We start from the raw sequence: 23133 nt of genomic DNA, 5'->3' as shown, positions 1-23133 counted from the left end.
TTGTCGTCGGCATTGACGTGCTTCGTTATATGAAGATTCACAGACGATTTATAATCAAGCCGGGTAAAATGTAAAATAGTATATAGACGTACATCCCCTAAGCTTGGATATCAGTATACTCGGAGGAAGTTTCTAATAATCATGTGGAAATGTTGGCAGTAAGGTCGAAGTTAAATTTCTAGATGGACTGCTAGCAATAGACTCTAAATCTTATGTTTTAATTGGGATGGTGATATAATGTCAGTGAGCTGTTATAAGACGAGAGAGCTGCGTCAGTATTAATCCTCAAAATCATAAAGGCTGTAATTGATGTAGGAACGTCGCGCGCCGTGGCTCGTGCAGTGTATGGAGATCCTCCTTATATTGTGCATCAGCGTTTCCCCGTGATTACATTCTTACCAGCTCACTGGATTAAAAAAGGCTTTACGAACACAGCAGAAACCAGTGAGAAAAGTTATATTCTCAAGAGAATAATATGATATGTCGTTTGAAAAGGTGAAGAAACCACTTAAGGAGCAGAAAGTTAGAAAACACCGCGTATCCTGCTGAAACTATTTATAGTAAGTTTATGTAATGATGTATATATCAAATGTATATTTACGTTATTTATATATTTATGTCGGAGGAAAATTACCATCCTAGTCGGTAAAATACTTTGGTTGTTAGTATTACAATCTGTCGTTAACAGTGTAGATTTAGTTATCTTGTTAATATTAACAGTTTGACATGTTACTGATGACTGGATTCATTGAAAGACAATGTGTCCTTCGACAACGAATTAGCAGCTGTGACATCTTTCCGCAAGCAACTGTCTGGTAACAGGGCCGGTCCTATGTTAATAAGCGACAGGATCGGTCCATGTCATAGTACAGACAACGTCCACTCGTTGAATATTAAAAAACGCAAAATTAGACCAATGGTCTAAAAAAAGATAAAATGCGTCTGTGAAGGCCGCTGTCGCTGACCATGGTCCTGAACCTCCGCGTGGCTCTTACGCACTGGGTTTCGAATTATTCCATTTAAGGCAATTTACACACCTAAGGGCTTTAAAGTCTCTAATATTAAACACTGAATGACAACTCCAGGTTTCCTTTGTATTAACGTGAAAGCCTGCAGCAGGTCATTTGTTTATTTGCTAACCTAGGCCTACAGTAGAAGAAACAGAACAGTAGTTAACCACTGCAAAGTTTGACCATCTGAAGATATTCATGCATGCCTCAGTAAAATCCTTAGGAGATCATGTGAAAATGCACACAAAGTATTTGAAACCCTTAAAAATATCTGGACAAAGTGCCAGGATAAAATGAGCGTGATTAACAAGATTAAAGGTCAGGCGAATAATTGTCATCTAACGATTGTAAAAGCATCGACTCTTTAAAGCTGACTTAACATGAATACAGTATAATTGTTACTTAAATACTTTAACAACAATAACAAACACGCAAGCTATTTAAACAAGTCTTTGAATTTTATTTTGTTAATTATAGATCTACACCTTCCTGTAGCTTACATTACATTATATGATGAAGCATTTAAATGACAAAGTCACGCTGTCTCTCTGCACAGATGCTTGACGGACGTCCTGTGTGACAGGAAATCTGTAGAGCGAGGGCGGGAGTAAGATTGTGAACACTATTACAAACTGTTGACATTTTGGCACCGGTCATCGTCATGATTCAGGAGTTGTAGTGGATTTGGGCTATCGTCTAAAATCCTCAGATCGATTTTCGCAGCTTTACAACACGCTGAACACAGGAGCAGCGTCTGATGAAAAAAATTTGTGAAATTACCGAGTGCCCTGGAAGCGACGCGGGAGGACAGATGTGCATTTCAGGGTAATTTATGGAGCCGATCGATATGTGGTCAGCGGCACCAGTGAAACGTGTCCACTGTCTCCCCTTTTCTCGCTCTCGCGCTCACACTGATCTTGGCTCGACGTCAGAATGTGCGCAGCAGTGCAGTAGCGCTCGTGCACGGGCAGCCGGTGTTTTGAAAGGGTTCGCCTCGCGCGCTCTGTGATCTGCGATACGGGTCTCGCGCTGGATATCCAAACACATTCTTTCTTTTCGTTCCTCTCTTGCAGGCTGAATGGATTTGGGCCGGATCTCTCCCGTGTAGTATGGATGCCCCGCCGCTCGTCGAGTCGGAAGGTTGTTTGTTGGCGCAGTGAGACGGACACGCAGAGCTTGCTAATGGATGTGGGAGGCGAGCGCTTTCCTCCTCAGTGACCATGCCGTGATCTCACGCGTGGCCCGTCACCCTGTTCAACGTCAAAATAACACATTTCGGGGAGTCTTACGATCCAAGGGAATTAAATACTGTACATCGCAGTCATCATGAAGATTTCCTCCCCACTGATAACTCATGCGAAATTCAGGTGCTGTGTCAAGATTCTGCTGCTGCTTCTATTGTGCGTGGGATATTCTCGCGGAATGCCACACGTTTTGAGATTCGGTAAGATCATCCCTTTAAGATGTTTCATCTCCCTGCACAATGGCGAGATGTTTTGGACGCCATGGTTGTTTTCACTTTTCAGCTCACGTGTTGCTGTGACTCTGTTACTATTAGTGTGACAGCCGTGTTTACGCGCACGTGCTCCCCAGGATAACACATTTGCTGGCTTTGTTCATTTGTTATTTTCATACAAAAGATTAGGCTACATTAAGGAAGCATATCCCCCCCTCCTGAACTTTCGGCTTTCATCGAGCCGCAGTGCTGTGATTTAGTGGAACTCACGTATTCACGACTTTTCAGAGTTGCGCAAAGATGAGCAAGAGCCACACGTGGTAGATTATTGTTATTTATCAGTGACATTGATGATATTCACACGCATTCTTTTGAAGTGTCTCATAACAATGCATATAATGGCTTCTCAACAGAACTATTCAAAGCATATTATGTCTGTGGGTTATTCTATGGAATTAGTGACATCTATTTAAAAAAGATTTTAACGATTAGGTAGAACTTTGTTTATTGTTGTATATTGTTGTTTAATGATACGTTTTGTACTGTAATTGGTCACAGTACCACAGGGAGGAAGATGCCCTTGATTTAAAGCGCAGTCTCTTTGTACGCCGGCATTTCTACTTGCATGTTGCTATTAGCAACCGTTTTAAGGCACGCTTTATTCGTTAAGGTCTAAGCTCATCCTTACCTCTCTAACGCAGACACACCCTTGAAAGAAGTTCTGGTTAAGACAAAAAATGACATAACTTTATTATTTCAGCTTGGAGGTTAGATACCCAGGCGGAGGAGACGTTCAGATGGGCACTTCTGCAAGCATCGAGACTAATATCTGCGCCTGTGATGCGCGTCTGAAGTTATCCTTTTTATCTCAGTCAGTGCGATCAATTTTACGTCAAATACCCCAGGGAGAATCCGCAGTTCCTCAGACTGCAGTTTTCTTTAATAATGTGCAGGATAGAAAAGATTTTCTGATAACAAGAAGTGCTTGTTCACCATCTACAAGAATCTAATTTTCAAAGGGCTCTTACCTCAAAGCTTTTAGCCTTTTCCCGGTGGCACAGAGGAACATTCCAGAACAAATTTAGTCTAATATCAATTCTGAATGCAAGAATATTTAGACAAGAAAACAGTATTCACATATTTCATAAAAGAATACAAAGTATGTCTATGTAAGCTGTCACACTCATGGAATATGACCTTTTTTATGCTGTTCAGTTCAGTTTCAGTATTGACAGGAGTACTATGCCATGGAGTTATAGCAAATCTGAGGCAGTGTATATTTGTATATGTCAGACAAGACAAATTAAACCTCTCACACCAGCATAATGCAATTAGGGTATAAGAGATGCAATGCAGTCGTCACTTTGTCTGTGCAACTTCTATACCATGGTTTTCACGTCTGAAACCTTTTTACAATACACACAACACGCTCGTTGTGCTGGAGTGGTTGTTATCCGACATGTTTACAGGTAGATTACAGTAATCGGACAGAACGCTATACTGAGTGACTAACATCCTTTGCTTTCCTCAGCTGCCTTCATAGAGCATAAGAAACTTTTCTTTCTTAAATTTCAAGTCATAAAATAAATAAGCACAATCGCTGTGGGCACTGACCTGGTGAACCGTAGCTCCTGTTAGTAGATGGTGTCTGAGACGTATGGAGTCAGTGAGGACTGCAGAGTGAAGCGACTCACATAGACAGAATAAATGATTTCAGTAAAACTGACCAAGAAGCAGCATAGCTGTTGTGTTTTGCATGTGTCATCAGATTCCACTTCACATCAGGAACCAGCTGACACAACAGCTGTCTCTTCCCAGCGGCCCCTGTCAGACACACACACACGCTTACACAGACAGATTTGACCACCTAGCTTTTAGAAGAAATCAACTCATTTATGGGATGACCCACTTTTTAAAAATCTGTTCAGTTCTTGCTTTTGCAGTTATGGTAACATTGTTACCTGACAGGACATTGTATACAATCCCAGCTTGTAAATAAGATTTAGAAGGAGTGAAAGCTGCTTAGAGACAATGCGATGATAAGCGGCTCATTGAGCAATGAAGTCGGGTCTAAAATCAGAATGATAAGTGGGCGTGTCTACATTTCACAAGCTAATGTCTAAGTTAATCTTCTTACCACGATAAATCATATTACAGTTAAACAGCATCACTCAGACATTAAGATCAAGATTTCGTTTTCTAGCCATGTTAAATGCTTCCTTAAATTAAGATACACATATGATAAACTAGAAGAAAATACATGTAGTGCACATCATTAGATTTGCTACACCTGTCCCGTTTTATGAATGCTTACACAAGACATTTGCTTACACAAGACATGTTGTTTTGGCATTAGCTTGCTTCTGAAATACTTATGGTACTGGGTTAAACAAGGTGGACAGAGATGGAGAGAACCGAGTAAAGGATGGAGGAAGCCCGTTTGCTTCGGCTTGGTTGTCTATCCTCTGTGGTGCTGACCATTCAGGTGGAGCAACACTGACCCACTGACCTTCTCTCTGCTTCTACCACAGATCAGTTAGCTTTTGTTTGGGCCCGTTTGTGTGTGTTGGTGTGCTTGGGTGTGGGGCAGAAACAGCGTTCGCAGTGGCTTCCTAATGTAGAGTGCTGGAAAGTTCTCTCATCTAACATTTGAGTCATCTGTATGGACTTGCCTACACATAGCTGCTATAAGGTCATAAGGTGTGTCACTTTTGGCCAAATGTACGATGATGCTTTAGGAAACAGAATTGTGATTATTAAATTGTGATTTCAATTAATTTGTTTATATAGACTAAATAGCGTGCAGCACCACATCACATATGTGATTCCAGAAGCTATTTTCTTGGATTTGGAAAACTATGTAGTGTTCTGGCGTTTGATTATACATAGGCTTAAATCACAGAAGGTTCGCTGAAAAAAACATATGGGAAACATGGGAAATATGGGTGATGCGCTCAGGTTAATTGATGAGATAAACTCAGTGGAAGGATGGTAGTGGGAGGTACTGTAACATTGGGCAATATCTTGGAACCTTTCTGATATTTTAGCATAGTGTGTGTGTGTGTGTGTGTGTGTGTGTGTGTGAGTGTGTTAAGAATGATTTATTGTCTATTTTATAAATGTCTTAACCACCCAGTTTCACCCAGTGCTTTATATTCAGAATGGTGGCTTCTTCACCCTTTATAATTTTTTCAAAATGGCCTAGTGCTTTCTGTGCACTATGCGATTGTCATGGTTCCTCTCTCTGACTTGCTGTGCTGGCTTTCTGTGCATTATCTGCTCATGCAATTTTTTAAAGAGGGAAAATAAATTTCAAAAATATTTGAGTTAATTGACTTTATGTTGCTTGCAGCCTCCAGTCTGATAAATCAAAGAGACTTTAGTGTCTGAGGTTTTTTTTGTGGATATTACACAGTGTCCTGGCCTCAAGCCAGAAGACTCTAAGTAAATATGTTTAAATCATCACTAAGCTGCTTAAAATATTCATGTTTCACTCATAGCTAGCTATAGAAATGTAAAACTATCCTCCACTTATGAATCAGTTTCATGCCTAAAAATATATTTTTCATTTTTTGGGAATAAAATACAGCAATTGGTATTGGTCATTTAAATGACAAGCACACAAAGGGGGGGGGGGGGGGGGGGGGTTAAACCTAGAGGGAGAGGAGGGGAGACTCTGAATATTTATGCTGCAGAGTAAGAATGCTTTCAAAAGTAGAAGTGTTAATAGTTTGGTTTTGTCAGTTAACAAAATGCAAAGTGAATGATCAAGAAAACTAAATCCAATCAATATTTGGTGTGTCACCATTTGCCACCATTATATATATAAATTCTTGACTTTTTGTAAATGTACCTAGAATAGCTGATTTTAAGGGCAGTAATGATTTGTTTATTTTTTCTATTTTATTTTCTACATTAAAAAATGGTTCCGCGGTGATAAATATTACATGTCTTAGGGGCAGTCATGGCCTGGTGGTTAGGGAACTGGTCTTGTGACCAGAGGGTCGTGGGTTCGATCCCCAGACCTGAGGCCCTGACTGAGGTGCCCCTGAGCAAGGCCCTTAACCCTCAATTGCTCACTTGTATAAAAATGAGATAAAAATGTAAGTCGCTCTGGATAAGGGTGTCTGCCAAATGCCATAAATGTAAATGTAGATTATAGGTTCTTCAGAATAAGAGTCCTGGACCCTCACACACTCTTTAGGTTCTTCAGAATAAGAGTCCTGGACTCTCACCCCTCACACACTCTTTAGATTCTTCAGAATAAGAGTCCTGGACTCTCACACCTCACACACTCTTTAGGTTCTTCAGAATAAGAGTCCTGGACTCTCACCCCTCACACACTCTTTAGGTTCTTCAGAATAAGAGTCCTGGACTCTCACACCTCACACACTCTTTAGGTTCTTCAGAGTAAGAGTCCTGGACTCTCACCCCTCACACACTCTATAGGTTCTTCAGAATAAGAGTCCTGGACTCTCACCCCTCACACACTCTTTAGGTTCTTCAGAATAAGAGTCCTGGACTCTCACCCCTCACACACTCTTTAGGTTCTTCAGAATAAGAGTCCTGGACTCTCACCCCTCACACACTCTTTAGGTTCTTCAGAATAAGAGTCCTGGACTCTCACACCTCACACACTCTTTAGGTTCTTCAGAGTAAGAGTCCTGGACTCTCACCCCTCACACACTCTTTAGGTTCTTCAGAATAAGAGTCCTGGACTCTCACCCCTCACACACTCTTGGTTCTCTTATGCAGCTTCAGGACGCAGGCGCCCTGGAAACTTTTCCATCGGTCTTCAAAACTTTCTCACATATGCAGAGAGGTTGTAGGGTGAGGAACTAAAGTAAAACTATTTGCTGAGGTTGCATAGACAGACAGAATAAGAATACAGAGCAACACAGAAAGACTGGAGTGGAGAGTAGATGTGGAGAAAGTCCATGGGTTGCAGTATTGGTAGAGTTTTCAGAATTCTGATAATGAAGGTTTGTCAAGAGTAAGGAATGACAATATAGTATGACACCGTAATTTTTTGAAAAAAAATGTGATTTAATAGTTACCATAATATCAGTACAATAATGATTTTCCAGGACACTGATCATGTCTTCTAGCTGTTGGAGTAACATCGCTGTGGCTACTGGTCGCTTAGTTACCAGATTAACAGGTAATCAGTGGGCAAAATCTGCACCCTGCAGGCTGTAGGAGTGACGTGGGGAACGCAGACCTGCTGAATGTCTGTAGACTGACGCATTCCTGCCCTTCCAACGACCTCACCATTATGCCCCTGGACCAGGCAGTTAACCTCAAGTTGTTCTTAGGATGCTTAAACACAACACGCTTGTTGCTTTTCTTACCTTCAACCATCAGACTTGCTTGTAAAACAATGCACTTTCAAGAAAGATTAAAAAAATCCTTTCAAAGACAGCCACTGGACTTATAATTGAATTTTGAAATGACACATGACATTTTAATAATGTCATGGTAAAATGTAGCATTTGTTGAGATATAGCAATCTTTCATTACCTTGAGGCTTTTGATTTGATTCTTTCTTTTTGTTCTTTCTTTTTTTTAAATATTTTGTTTCGTTCTTTCTAACCTTACGTTATTCCTTTCAGCATACATTACATCATGAAATATACGTGCCATATGTATGACGTTATGACAACTCAGAACTATTAGATTTCTCAGTTGTATGGCAGTTTTCTTAAGACTATATTAGCACTCTCAGAACTATGTTAACTTTCTCATGTCTATGTTAACATTCTCAGGACTATGTTAGCTTTCTCGGGACTATTTTAGATATCTCAGGTCTGTGGCATTTTTTTCAAGACTATATTAGCACTCTCAGGACGATTTTAGCTTTCTCAAGACTATGACAATTTTCTCATGTCTAAGTTAACATTCTCAGGACTATGTTAGCTTGCTCAGGACTATTTTAGATTTCTCAGGTCTGTGCAATTTTTTCAGTACTCTAAGGACGATTTAAGCTTTCTCAAGACTGACAATTTTCTCATGTCTATGTTAACATTCTCAGGACTATGTTAGCTTTCTTGGGACTATTTTAGCTTTCTCAGGACTATTTCCATAAGCTGTTACATTGATTAAATGCACAGCATGAACCATGTCATATTGACCACTAGGCATGTTATGATTCACTCATGAGATAATGAGATTACTATCCCAATACAACTTCATCATACATTATTTCCACAGAGTATTATTCCTAAAGGGAAATACCACCATTTCATAAATGCAGGCTAATTTGATTTCACATGCACATGTAGTAACTGATTAGAACAGATTAAACAAAATCTATATCTTGATTTCAATCATTTCTGTGTTTGTTTAGAATTTCTTTTCATCAGGATTGGCAGTGAGTATTGATTTAAAATGCATGCAAAAATTCTTGAAGTGGTCAGATTTTGTGGGGATTTTGCGACTGATGCAATATGTCACCACAAGGTGAAAGGTCAGGCATGTTCCAGACAGGTCATGGAAGTTTCAAAGACCTGTGCTAAATTCCTAGATTACACATTCAGGCGATTCTGCACAGATTCCTTCACTGTAAAGTAATTGCTTTCTAGAAATACTTGTATGTATATGTAACGGCTGGGGCGTCCTGGGGCGTACTGGGGTGATGAAACGGATGCATTCGATGAGTAGAGCGAAGTGTAATCAGAGCAAATCCACCACAGTCAGGGTCACACAGGGTCATTAAGCCAGTATATATGTTCACATTAACAACCAGAAGACGCACCAAGCAGACAGAACTGAATAGAAATACTCAGAGTCCAGAATCTAACAATCTCCAACAATACAAATATCATAACATCTCAACCTAATAACAAGTCCACACAAAATAACCAGCAACATGCAGACACGAACACAGGGTATAAATACACACGGTTAACAAGCCCACAAACCAGGAACAGGTGACAAAACTTAACGAGGGGCGGAGCAAGAAACGAGCGGGAGGGAACAAAAGACAAAAGAGGAAGAGCTAAACGGAAGATTGGCGGGAGGGGGCGGAGCCAAACGTAACAGTATATATGTGTGAAATATGTGTGTATAATAGGTCACAAGATCTGAAAATCATCTCAACAGTTTCAATGCAGCTTGAATCATTCTGTTTATTAATGCTTTAAAGAGCCCTCCAATTTGGTGCGGACGTCTGCTCACTCAAACATAATTTATACATACAATTTGTAGATTACAAAGGTTGCAGATTATGAAGTATAAACAGGCTACTCTGGAGCAACCCTTAACTATCTATTTGAAGTCTGCAGTTAAAGCAAGGCCTGCTTCTGTTTTAACAATGTGTCACATCTATCACATTAACCTTTATCAGCCTTTGTATAAATTTCTTTTATTGAAGTGACAATTATTAGTAAATATATATTGTTACTGTAGGCTTCATTCATCAAGGATGACTAAGATTCTTTGTAAAATACTATTAAAGGCACTGAGCAATATCTTTCTTCCTTATTCACAATATTAGCGGGAGATACGATTATCTTATGATTATTGTGTTTCTGCTTCAGTTCATTTATTGGACACTATAGTGAACATAATAATAAGCTCAAATAACTTTTGTATATTGCTCCCATTTAGATATTACACTTCATTTGGCATTATCTTTGACGTCATAGATAATGCTGATTGACTATAACGAATCATAAACAATCTTATATTGCATATTCATGAATTTAGCCCCCACAGTGTACAGTCAAAGCCGGAAGAAGGTAGCTACATTACTAACGCTAGCGAATAGCTTTCATATAAATATGATCAATGTGTAATAAATGGACACTCTCAATACGTTCTTAAAATTTAACTGTGGTGTCCTCTAACTTAACCAGTGAATTTGATTAGCCTCCACTTAATTCTGAATTCTATGAATCACAAATTCTGCTGTTGACCAAGATCCCTAACAGCTTTTCACCTCGTCTGGTTCAAACAAGCAGCTAATGCCGTATTGATGCGATCCGATTTCCAGTCCATGCCATACTGACTGGGGTGGATACGTTTGACACTAGGCTGTCAATCAATCTGCTGGGGTACACGCCCACACAGCACAATGGTAAAAGGCAACAGAGAAAAAAAGAACATTCAAAATCCTCCCTTTTCACCCCCTTTTTATGGGTAAATACTGGATTTTACTTTATTTTCCCTAAAATGTAAAAACCAACTGTGCAGAACCTTTAAATCCTATGAAAGATTCACAATCAGGTTAGTGGTGTTTTAGTCCAACAGTTTTAAACTTAACAATATCAATATCATACACTGGCAGTTAGGTTTTTTTTTTTTGTGAAACTACTGTATGCTGTTGTCCTTGCATTTGTTTAAAAGATATAACGTAGAAGTTCAGAAACTTCATGGAGTTTTGAAAAGTACCTGCTAGTATCTGCTGTGGGTGAGCAGTGTTTGCAGTGTTTGGCCAGGAGCACAGTGCTCTGCGGAGAAGGGTGGTGTGGGGAGAAGGGTGGTGCAGGAGAAGGGTGGTGGGGTAGAAGGGTGGTGGGGAGAAGGGTGGTGGGGTAGAAGGGTGGTGGGGTAGAAGGGTGGTGGGGAGAAGGGTGGTGGGGTAGAAGGGTGGTGGGGAGAAGGGTGGTGTGGGGGAGAAGGGTGGTGGGGGAGAAGGGTGGTGGGGAGAAGGGTGGTGGGGTAGAAGGGTGGTGGGGAGAAGGGTGGTGGGGAGAAGGGTGGTGGGGTAGAAGGGTGGTGGGGAGAAGGGTGGTGGGGTAGAAGGGTGGTGGGTAGAAGGGTGGTGGGGTAGAAGGGTGGTGGGGAGAAGGGTGGTGTGGGGAGAAGGGTGGTGGGGGAGAAGGGTGGTGGGGTAGAAGGGTGGTGGGGAGAAGGGTGGTGGGGTAGAAGGGTGGTGGGGAGAAGGGTGGTGGGGGAGAAGGGTGGTGGGGAGAAGGGTGGTGCGGGAGAAGGGTGGTGGGGAGAAGGGTGGTGCAGGAGAAGGGTGGTGGGGAGAAGGGTGGTGGGGTAGAAGGGTGGTGGGGAGAAGGGTGGTGCGGGAGAAGGGTGGTGGGGGAGAAGGGTGGTGGGGAGAAGGGTGGTGCGGGAGAAGGGTGGTGGGGGAGAAGGGTGGTGGGGAGAAGGGTGGTGCAGGAGAAGGGTGGTGGGGAGAAGGGTGGTGGGGTAGAAGGGTGGTGGGGTAGAAGGGTGGTGGGGAGAAGGGTGGTGGGGTAGAAGGGTGGTGCAGGAGAAGGGTGGTGGGGGAGAAGGGTGGTGGGGGAGAAGGGTGGTGGGGTAGAAGGGTGGTGGGGAGAAGGGTGGTGTGGGGAGAAGGGTGGTGGGGTAGAAGGGTGGTGGGGAGAAGGGTGGTGGGGTAGAAGGGTGGTGGGGTAGAAGGGTGGTGGGGAGAAGGGTGGTGTGGGGAGAAGGGTGGTGCAGGAGAAGGGTGGTGGGGAGAAGGGTGGTGGGGTAGAAGGGTGGTGCAGGAGAAGGGTGGTGTGGGGAGAAGGGTGGTGTGGGGAGAAGGGTGGTGCAGGAGAAGGGTGGTGGGGAGAAGGGTGGTGGGGTAGAAGGGTGGTGCAGGAGAAGGGTGGTGGGGAGAAGGGTGGTGGGGTAGAAGGGTGGTGGGGTAGAAGGGTGGTGGGGAGAAGGGTGGTGGGGTAGAAGGGTGGTGGGGGAGAAGGGTGGTGGGGTAGAAGGGTGGTGGGGAGAAGGGTGGTGGGGAGAAGGGTGGTGTGGGGAGAAGGGTGGTGCCGGAGAAGGGTGGTGTGGGGAGAAGGGTGGTGGGGAGAAGGGTGGTGGGGGAGAAGGGTGGTGGGGAGAAGGGTGGTGGGGTAGAAGGGTGGTGGGGGAGAAGGGTGGTGGGGGAGAAGGGTGGTGGGGAGAAGGGTGGTGGGGTAGAAGGGTGGTGGGGGAGAAGGGTGGTGGGGAGAAGGGTGGTGGGGTAGAAGGGTGGTGGGGGAGAAGGGTGGTGGGGTAGAAGGGTGGTGGGGAGAAGGGTGGTGGGGAGAAGGGTGGTGTGGGGAGAAGGGTGGTGGGGGAGAAGGGTGGTGTGGGGAGAAGGGTGGTGGGGGAGAAGGGTGGTGGGGAGAAGGGTGGTGGGGTAGAAGGGTGGTGGGGGAGAAGGGTGGTGGGGGAGAAGGGTGGTGGGGAGAAGGGTGGTGGGGTAGAAGGGTGGTGGGGTAGAAGGGTGGTGGGGAGAAGGGTGGTGGGGTAGAAGGGTGGTGGGGTAGAAGGGTGGTGGGGGAGAAGGGTGGTGGGGAGAAGGGTGGTGGGGTAGAAGGGTGGTGGGGGAGAAGGGTGGTGGGGAGAAGGGTGGTGGGGTAGAAGGGTGGTGGGGAGAAGGGTGGTGGGGAGAAGGGTGATGGGGTAGAAGGGTGGTGGGGGAGAAGGGTGGTGGGGAGAAGGGTGGTGGGGAGAAGGGTGGTGGGGTAGAAGGGTGGTGGGGGAGAAGGGTGGTGGGGAGAAGGGTGATGGGGTAGAAGGGTGGTGGGGGAGAAGGGTGGTGGGGTAGAAGGGTGGTGGGGTAGAAGGGTGGTGGGGGGAGAAGGGTGGTGGGGAGAAGGGTGGTGTGGGGAGAAGGGTGGTGGGGTAGAAGGGTGGTGGGGAGAAGGGTGATGGGGTAGAAGGGTGGTGGGGTAGAAGGGTGGTGGGGGAGAAGGGTGGTGGGGAGAAGGGTGGTGGGGGAGAAGGGTGGTGGGGAGAAGGGTGATGGGGTAGAAGGGTGGTGGGGAGAAGGGTGGTGGGGAGAAGGGTGGTGGGGGAGAAGGGTGGTGGGGAGAAGGGTGGTGGGGAGAAGGGTGGTGTGGGGAGAAGGGTGGTGGGGGGAGAAGGGTGGTGGGGAGAAGGGTGGTGGGGTAGAAGGGTGGTGGGGGAGAAGGGTGGTGGGGAGAAGGGTGATGGGGTAGAAGGGTGATGGGGGAGAAGGGTGGTGGGGTAGAAGGGTGGTGGGGGAGAAGGGTGGTGGGGAGAAGGGTGGTGCGGGGAGAAGGGTGGTGGGGTAGAAGGGTGGTGGAGTAGAAGGGTGGTGGGGGGAGAAGGGTGGTGGGGGAGAAGGGTGGTGGAGTAGAAGGGTGGTGGGGGGAGAAGGGTGGTGGGGAGAAGGGTGGTGGGGAGAAGGGTGGTGGGGTAGAAGGGTGGTGGGGTAGAAGGGTGGTGTGGGGAGAAGGGTGGTGGGGTAGAAGGGTGGTGGGGGAGGGAGGGGAGACAGCGAAAGGTCTTGGTCCCCCCATCACATTCTGCCAAGGGGTATCTCTGAGTCAATAAGTCATTTGCAGGGTTATGAATTAGAATGATCTCACTCGGGGGAAGTTAGAATTCAGCCCATATCCTGCCCCTGGTCCCAAAAGAAAGCAGAATAATAATCTACTCTGAAAAATAGTTCAAAGTGAAATACAAGGCTGTACTAGATAGATATGATAACTACACTTCTCTACGACGTCTGGCCCAATAATTGAGTGTTTTTCTGATGATGTCCACTTCTGAAGTTTCTATCTGAAATTTACTTCTGAAATGTCATTAATTTCAGACTAGACTGACATTACAGAATGATAGCTGTCGTTTCGGAGTAGGGATTAGAAAGCACTGTTTAAGAAGAGGCGTCAAGGGTTTCTTCTCATAGACTGGTGTTTCGGAAAACCTTTCCAGTTGTGTGTGGTATTGTGCATATGTGTGTGTGGTGTGTGTGTGTGCGTGTCTGCGCACCCGTGCATAATCGTGTGCCTTTGTGTTCCTCTACACCTGACCTCCTTCTGTATGGCTTATTCACTGAGGGAAAATCTTTAATCCTTTCTTTATTTCCCTCATCCTCCTTTTCTCTCTCCGACTCTCTTCTTCCTCTGCAGTTATCAGCCGACAGAACCCAATCGATAGCGGTGCTGAGCCGTCTGTTTGCCACGTCCCGTCCCCTCCCTCCGAAACAGAATCATTACCGCTTCTCTCCATCAGAAGGAAGAGGGGTCAGGGTGCTTATTAAACACCCGCTCCGCTGGGCCGACCACTACCCGCTGACATTTCCAGCAAATTTCTCCACAACAATACGACAGGGAGAGAAGGAGGCGATGTGAGGAGGAAAGGAGACGGGGGGAGGTGACCATGGGGAGGGGAGGTAACCATGTAGCAAGGTGCTCACGTCTCTGTGGGCGTGTGGTCGGGTCTGGCTTTGAGTTTTGTGAGCCGAGCTCCGTGCCAGACCCCTCCGCTGGTGGGGCTCGTGTGAGGTGGGACAAGGTCAGTGCTCGCCACCCTGTGGGAACGCTCACTCCATGGCCATAAGCAAGGAGGGTCAGCAATGTGTGTGTGTGTGTGTGTTGTTCTTCGTAACTTACTTTAGTCTCCGGAGAAGGGCACAATGATGACTTGTGGTAACTTTGTTCCTCTAGCCTGAAGGCCTCAAGCTCCCCGCTGTAACTTACCATAAAAAAATTGCTTCCATCCGCTGAGCACAAAGTGATCCTTTACAAAAATGTCATCAAATCTCAAAATTGTAAAAAAAAATCTTTAATATGAAAAAGGATAATAAAAGGGGCAGCCAGAAGTTATTTCTCTCGATGTAGCTGAGCTGAAGTGTGCTTAACTTTTTGTTCCTGCTAGAGTGTGTGAGCGCGTGCACGCCGGTGGGTGTAGTTGTGTATTAGTGTCAGCTGTTGATGGGTGGGTGAGGGTGTGTGATACGTGTGTGTCTGTGCATCTGCCTGTGCAGCACACACTTGTCAAGCCGTCTTCAACTCCCCTGGTCCCGTGCTCCTATCTGATTTCCCTGGGAGCCCATGGAGAATGCTATCAGACTGAGAGAGGCAGAACTCAATATGACTCCTCAGGGGCTGGGAAGAATCTGGGGATTCAATGCTGGTGTGTGTGGTGTGGTGTGTGTGTGTGTGTGTGTGTGTGCGTGTGTGTGAGAAAAGAGGATGTGTGTACAGGGGATGCCACTGCCTTTACCAAAACGGAGAGGTCGAGCTTTGATTTCCCCTGATGTCACAGTCAGGCTTCATCAGTCCTTTGGAAAAGAGAGAGAGAGAGAGAGAAAGAGAGAGAGAGAGAGAGGGAAAGAGAGAGAGAGAGAGAGAGAGGGAAAGAGAGAGAGAGAGAGATTGAGATGGGAAGGGAGAGAGAGAGAGATACAGAGAGAGAGAGAGAGAGGGAGAGTAGGATAAAGAAGGAAAGAGAGAGAGAAAAAAACCAGAGAGGATGAGAGAGCAAAAATAGAGAGCGAAAGAGAGAGTGCAAAAGACAGAGATAAAAGAGAAATAAATAGAGGCTGTTTCTCTTGAATTAAACATGATCCTAAAATGCTGTGAGAGGCGACAGGGCCTGCTCTCTCTCCGCTCTGTTCTGGCTCAAGAGCACACAGGCAGTTTAGATGCCTCGAGTGCTTCAGATTACCCAGAAATATTGATGCGTGTTGCGTAGGAGTGTATGCGGTGTGCAGGAGTGTGTGCAGTGGATGTGAAGAGTGTTTGGGGAATGTAAATAAGTGGTGTGTACTGCGGGGAATATGGCAGAGGATGTTCGGAAAGATTAGATCACAGTTACTGGAAAAGGCCTCTTGATGATTTAGGAAACAAATCTTCACGTGTGGATTGAAGGACCTGCTGTGTCACATGGGCTAATCTGAACAAGCACTGAAAGACAAAACAAAGAAGCACTGGGAAAAGTAACAATAAAGGACTATTTGTTGTTGTTGTTATTGTTATTGTTGCTTTTGTCCTTCTATTTTGTGTGAACTCAATTACAAAACAAGATGAATATGTGTTATAGGCACAAAGTCAAAGCTGATGAATTACTCAAAATAGCTAAGTTGGTATTTGTTCAATATGAAGGTTTTGACCTATCTCTGGAGCTGATATGAGGAGACATAATTAGTCTTTGTTCTGCATTAAGTGACATGCTTGTCACCGTGTTGTGAATGCCTTCCCTAGCCACAAGTAAATTGTGAAGTGTTGCTGGTGTGGCATGAGAATGCACTTGAAGCGTAGACTTTGTTTGATCGATGTTGTCTTCCGTTTTTTTTTTTACACTGCAGTGTATGAAATCTTAAACACTCATCTGCACATCACATACACTGTTTTGAACTTTACAGTGTTTAAAATGTGAAGTCAATGGCAACAACGATCCCGTGCAGACCTCGCCCTGTTATAGGCTGCTACGGTGAGGCCACGTCTCCTCTCTCACCTGAAGGTTCACCTTTGGCTTCTTGCTGCTGGTAAATGAGTGTGACACAATGTTACACACAGGTCACCACACCCGGGAGCCTCCTCAGCTCATTATGACAAGGGTGGCCATGCCACCTACATAATTCAACCACCCGCTAGAGCGGCCTGAGCAGACGTCCGCCTGTATCTCTCCTCTCTTTCACTCACCCACACCCCCTCACTCTCTTTCATACGACACACCCACACACCCGTCTATCTTTCTGGCTTTTTGCTGTGTTCTCTTGTGTCAATCAGTGCTGACTGAAACACACTAAGTGCATATTAAAGATGGGCAGGGCGTTCTTCAATTGGACTGTAGCCTGTGGTGTGCGGTGACACCTGCAGAAGTGCCGATTATAGTGTGTGTGTGTGTGTGTGTGGGGGGGGGGTGTGTTTGTTGTGACAGGTATGGGATACAGATTTCTAGTGTGAGCCGTCCCTCAATGAGAGGTGAAAATAAACAAATACATCCTGAGGGGAGCCGCAGAATCACCACAATGGTGTGTGTGTGTGTGTGTGAGAGAGAGAGAGAGAGAGAGAGAGAGAGAGAGAGAGAGAGAGAGAGAGACAGAGAGACAGAAAGACAAAGAAAGATGATAGAGGGAGAGAGAGAGAGAGAGAGGGAGAGAGAGAGAGAGTGAGAGAGAGAGTGAGAGAGAGAGAGAGAGGGAGAGAGAGGGAGAGAGAGAGAGAGAGTGAGAGACAGAAAGACAAAGAAAGATGATAGAGGGAGAGAGAGAGAGAGAGGGAGAGAGAGAGTGAGAGAGAGAGAGAGTGAGAGAGAGAGAGAGAGAGAGAGAGAGGGAGAGAGAGAGAGAGAGTGAGAGACAGAAAGACAAAGAAAGATGATAGAGGGAGAGAGAGAGAGAGAGAGGGAGAGAGAGAGAGAGAGAGAGAGAGAGAGAGTGAAAGAAAGCTCTGTTAACTGAGTAGACTGTGTTGTTTCTTTTTTGTCCTTCCACCTGAATATCTGATGCAATGCCAGTCAAAGCAGCACTGAGTCCGTGCAGGCTCATACTAGCTGAGTGGGGAAGCTACAACTCTCCCTTCCTCAACTGCTCCTCTCTTGGCACTGTGAGCCAACTTTCTGTTGGCTGACAGAAAAGAAAAGATGCAGCACTTTCTTTTAATAGGCTGCGGCCCTGATGGAGTCTCCGCTTCACCTAGATGCCATGTTAGAGGGCTTCGCTCCCTGCTGCGCTGGCAACCCGGTCACATGACCTAAGGAAAAAAAAGACATGTAGATGGGACAAGAATATTGTAAATGCTTCCTCCGGTCCAGTACAGAAAGGTAGGTCTTACCTGCAGACCTGCGTCTGTGGCCTTTCTTGCCATTGAGGATATGAGTGACTTCATTTTATGTCGTATCAGATGCCTTTTGGTGGTGCACACATGTTCATGATGGTGGACGTTGGCCAGCAGCTGTAGAACCTTCTCTTTCTGTCATTCTCCAAGTCCACAGGCCAAATATCAGCCATGACTTCCTCTTTCCCCGCACGCTTGACCTGTCGAATTCACAAGGCAAGTGGATCGATGGAGAACGTCCAGGCTTCACTAAATCAAATTACTTTTGCCTGATTTCTTCCCAAGGGCCGGGGGTAAAACTAGAGCTTCAATTCAAACTGTGCCCTGTGGTGTCACGTGAACCTTTTCTGGACGTTTTCAAAAAACTTCCCTTCTTTTAACAGTGAGTACAAAAGAGCCCGAAGCGAAAAACAAGAGCAGTATTGTGTCTTGCTGGCCAAGGTTGGCCGAGTGTGTTGCTTGTGTATGAACAAACCTCTCCAGATGTTCCTCTCCTGCTCCTCAGATCTTCCCAGTGACCTTCTCTCTTCCTTTTGTCATATTGCTTGCTTGGTCTCTCTTCTTTCCCACGTCCTTTGTTGTCCGCAGTAGATATTACGTGGTGTCTCTGTCCTGAATCAGCTTTTATAGTCACACAATATATTTTTTGGTCTGCGGCTACCACTCCACTCAATACACTCCATCTAACAGAGATGTATTTTGCTTCCTCTCCAGTTAAAAGTTTTACCTGTCCTCAAGGTGAGCAGGAGTTTCCCAAGTCGTCATTTTTATATGTATCAAGGTATTTCAGAGATTAATAGACAGTTGGACAAAGTTGAGCCTGATTAGTCAAGAGGATGAAGACGTCCAAGTTTTGTGACATATTGTTCTGCTTTGAGCAAGAAAATCCATAGGGGATCTTGTGGTTCGAGTCTCCTGCATATGCTAAATCTTTCCCCAAGAGGCCAAAAATTGAAACAATCTGAAAATGTCATTATGACTAACAGTGGCCAAAGATGGATTCTGGCAACCGTCTCACTTGCTTATGCAGTAGGTGTCTGAGGCTGAGATCACAACACACTGCTGACTCAAACATCTCCATCTAGTGCATTCAGGAGAAGGTGTTGCTTAGTTCAGGTCAGCAAAGACACTGATGCTTCACTGTCAACTGTTTATCTTGCCTGGAAAGCACAGTGTTCATATGCAACAGCTGTCTGTCAACACTGCACTGAGAACAGGGATGGAGAGGGGAGACAGAGTCTTACAGGCCTGTTGAGCAGCACGGCTAATTCCTGCTCTCTCCACGCGCTGCTTATGTCTTGTTTAGTTGAATAGCCGCTTGTGCTGTAACCTACTTAAGTGTGAACTCATTTCATTTGGACTTTGGAGAACTTTGCAACACTTCTGTGTTGCTGATGCTGCAGTATGTCATGTGTTCTTAAAGGTGGCACACACCTCCCTTCTACAAGTTAACACAGTTCCCTGGGGTCCTTCCACAAGTTAAGACAGTTCCCTGTGACAAGCTTTGGTGAAAATATCATAAAACCCGAGCACTGAGGCACACGGCCTACCCTGTCTCAACAGCCCCGTTCAGAAAGGCAGGGTTCTGTTACTTTAAATGATAATACCACACGGCTTCCAGCTCCCAGCTCCACTGGGCATGCCCAGTGCGGCTTTGTGGTGCCATAGCAACTGTTGAGTGTAAAAACCTTGGAGAAACCACATATATACAACCATATACGTTTGAACAAGAGTCAGACCCTGAGCTAGAAGAAGCTCCAGAGAATCAGGGACACCACATGACTCTTTTCAGTGGAGTATTAACTCCTTTTTCCTGTCGAGAAGCCTGGAGATACAGTTCAGCTTACAGCACAGCAGGTGAGGTGTGTGAATAGATTAGTGATTGCGTTGCTACTATAACGCTCAGCTTTGAGGGAGCAGCAGTACTGTAGCTACACAGGACAGGGGACACACTCTGTGGACATGGGGACATCTAAACCCCTCCTCTCATCTTACTGTCACAGGACACAGGTATTGATAAGATAACGCTACAGACATTCTTACAGACATTCAACTAACAAACTAATATCACTATTGCTATTATCGATCCTGCGGAAAGTAACGACAATAACGTTTTATAAAATGACATCTATTATTTAAGCTGTTAGCATTAGCTAGTAGTAAATAGCCAAAGAAACACACAGAGTAAATACTTTAAATACTTTCTAAATACTTTTTGGTATTGATTAGCTGGTACTGATCTCTTCTTCAGTCTGGTGCCAGTCCTGTGTAATGACCCAGGTTGGACCAGCAGTGAGACACACAGTTATTAGGACACAATAGTCCTTAAGTCATGGATGGTAATTCTGTGATGGGGCGGGGGGGGGGGGTATAATTCTAATAAGGCTATTAATTCTCCATCCGTTGTAGGAAAGGGAACCAAATCTGAAGAGCTTGTTGACTCCCATGTTTTCCTATGATTTGCCTTATTTCACTTTTTTCCGCTGAAATTTTTTTTCATGTGTCCTTTCATAACTTTCAGTAGGCCGAGATCTTTCTGAGAGTTGAGAGTTGTACAGGAGTACTTGTGCAGAAAAAAAAAATTGAGTTAGAAGCTTTAAGCGAACAACACAGATGAATTATGTTTTATAGTTCACAAAATACTCTCACCATGTTGTTGAGATATAAAACACACCGTCATTTAAATACAAACTAATAAAAAATCAGTGATGGTCAATTTATTTGAATGACTTCAATAAAATAAGTAATGTAGCTTTTAATGATTTAAGTAGATTATGCATTGTATAATTTAAAGACTATTTTATACAAGCAGAATAAAAAGACAACTACTGTTGTGTCTCTCTATCTCTCTCACACACACAGACACACATTATCTTGACATTACTACCATTCAGTTATGACTGAAGCGGACCACTGTGCCACGTTTCTCAGTAATGGACACCAGCAAACATGAAGTGTTTTAATATGGGACGGAACATTTGACCTTTACATTTGCAAGAAGATAATGAGTCTAGATGTTTGTAGAAATGAGCTTATACTGATTATACTGGGAATACCGTGCAAACTATTGTGTCTGATTCATGAAACTTATACTACACTGAATGCTGCATATTTAGCCAATGAAAGGAAAACTTTCAATAGACACCAAAGATGAGCAGAGGAGAAACTGCAAAAGGAACGAAACTACGTTTGATAGGAATACTGGTCATTGCAAAGATGTGATATTTAATAAGCTCAACATATGGCACCATATAATTTCACATGCAATTATGAAATAAAATAAACATAGAATCCCCCTCAGTTTAGTTGTCTATTTGCATGCAGTAGTTAATTAAAGACTTAATTACACAATAAAGAGGCGATCCAGTGAAATTCTGGATCACGTCTAGCAGACGTCTATCCTGCCCAGGCCCATGTTTCTTTAGTTTTTATTTGTCATTTTATTTTCCTGTTTTTATTGTTTCTGCTGACATTAAAGATGCTAATGATAATGATGAATGATGCACAAATCAAAGCATTTTGCAGATGGAAATGTTAAATGTACATGTTCCTTATCCAGATGTAGTTTGATCATACAGACATGGCCTAGCTGACACTGAGGAATAGCAACAATGATGGTGAAATTACTCGTGTGCGCTTTGTTCGATCGGATCCGACTGTACGCAGCCTTTGATGAATAAGGGCCCATGTCTGTGCCTGAGGACGGAGGAGACTGCTGATAGGGCCAATACTGCAGCAGTGTCCTCTAATGAGGCAGGGGAGAGCAGGAGGAAGTGGAGACGTCTTCCAGCCACTTCTCATTATAAAAGAGAGACCTTTCTATGGACGACTTCCTTTCAAAGGTCTTTGTTCTTGAATCTGATGGCTGCAGCATATACACAGACTGTTCTGTAATCACACTGATAATATTGAACAATATAGATCAATGAGCTAACCTAAAAATCCTTCCACGAGCCACACCCCCTCCTCCCCACTCACTTGAGCACAGAACAAAAAACACCAGCTTCAGCCCTCCAGGAAGAACCGAACGACAAACCCGGAGCATGCGTGAGGAGACAATACAGCAGAGGAGGTGCTTAGGAGAAATGACAGAAGAAAGGAGGGAATTAAAGAGAGAGGAGGGCAGAAAAGAGGCGGCTTTCATCATCCCTCGCTCCCTGGAAGTTGAAATCGCCTCTTTTCTCCATACAGATATTGCCACCTGAGCTTAGGGGATGGCAGAGTTTCATTTGCAGAGGACAGTGGCATGCACAGTGGACACATGCAGACAGAAGCCGGAGAGAAATGGGACAAGGAGTTTTTTTCCAGTCTAGTGCCGCCCAATAGCAGTCCAGTGATTGTGAATCTATGTACATGCCCTCTTTCAATAGGCTACATGTCAGCATTAATAATATTTAGCTTTGAGTGATTAAATATTTAGCCAATGGTGGAGAGTTTTAGCCAGTCATATCAACTATTGTCTTGGATGTTGGTTGCTCATATGAAAGCTCAATTATGGCTCACTGAAATTGGGGATGTGTTTCATATGCTTCAAAGATGTTTAAAACATTGATGCCATATGCCGTTACTGGGAGTTGGAGGTCATAATTCTCCCACATTATGCTGACAGTCTGCTGAATTGAATACTGCACGACAGTCATTACTTAGAAGAAATTACTTGATATATGGGATATAGATTTTTTTTTGCATAGTCATGTAGCACGTTTACTTCATCTTTGCAGACGGATTATGGAGCCCTGTGATCTCTGAAGGTCCATGTTCTGGCTCAAATCACCAGGGATCAAGGCTGATAACCATCGCTGTCCTCAAGTAGCATTCTCTATTGACACTTACATTGAATCTGCACCCATTGAGCACTTTGTTAAGTACACATACACTTGCACTTTGTTAAGTACAAATAGTGCACACTTGCAGACTGTAATCTGTTGGCATACAGCTTGTCTGCCGTCCTTCTCCCCATTCATCTCTGATCAGCCTGTGACCTCCGAACCCCCTGATGGCGTTTTTGGGTGTTGGACATTTCCAAACATATTCAGTGGGTGTGTGGTCAGATATGGGACACTGATGAGGTACTGGGTGAAACGAGATATTATCTGTAGCAACAAGCTCAAACTCAGAGAATCACCACTCTACTCTTACAGATTTACTTTGCCTTGCAAAGCATATTTTTTTGACTCGGCTGTTAGTGATGGCCTTGACTACCTGGATT

At 44.6% G+C, this 23133-nt stretch overlaps 1 protein-coding gene across 5 annotated transcripts in view; it reads left to right on the top strand.

Annotated features, from left to right (window-relative positions):
- Positions 1–23133, top strand: part of grik2 (glutamate receptor, ionotropic, kainate 2) — a 137205-nt gene that overhangs the window by 561 nt on the left and 113511 nt on the right. For 3 of the 5 annotated variants that reach the window (XM_076971827.1, XM_076971831.1, XM_076971832.1), the window contains exon 2: positions 2084–2454. In XM_076971827.1, coding sequence (XP_076827942.1) covers positions 2337–2454 — 118 coding nt within the window. In that variant the 5' untranslated portion in view covers positions 2084–2336. Of the gene's footprint in view, positions 1–421; positions 561–1948; positions 2455–23133 lie in introns of those variants that run through there. The other 2 variants (XM_076971830.1, XM_076971828.1) reach the window with 2 other exon arrangements.

This window comes from Brachyhypopomus gauderio, chromosome 13 (genome assembly GCF_052324685.1).
Source record: "Brachyhypopomus gauderio isolate BG-103 chromosome 13, BGAUD_0.2, whole genome shotgun sequence".
NCBI classification, from domain to species: Eukaryota; Metazoa; Chordata; class Actinopteri; order Gymnotiformes; family Hypopomidae; genus Brachyhypopomus; species Brachyhypopomus gauderio.
This window is presented reverse-complemented; position numbering and strand designations above follow the sequence as displayed.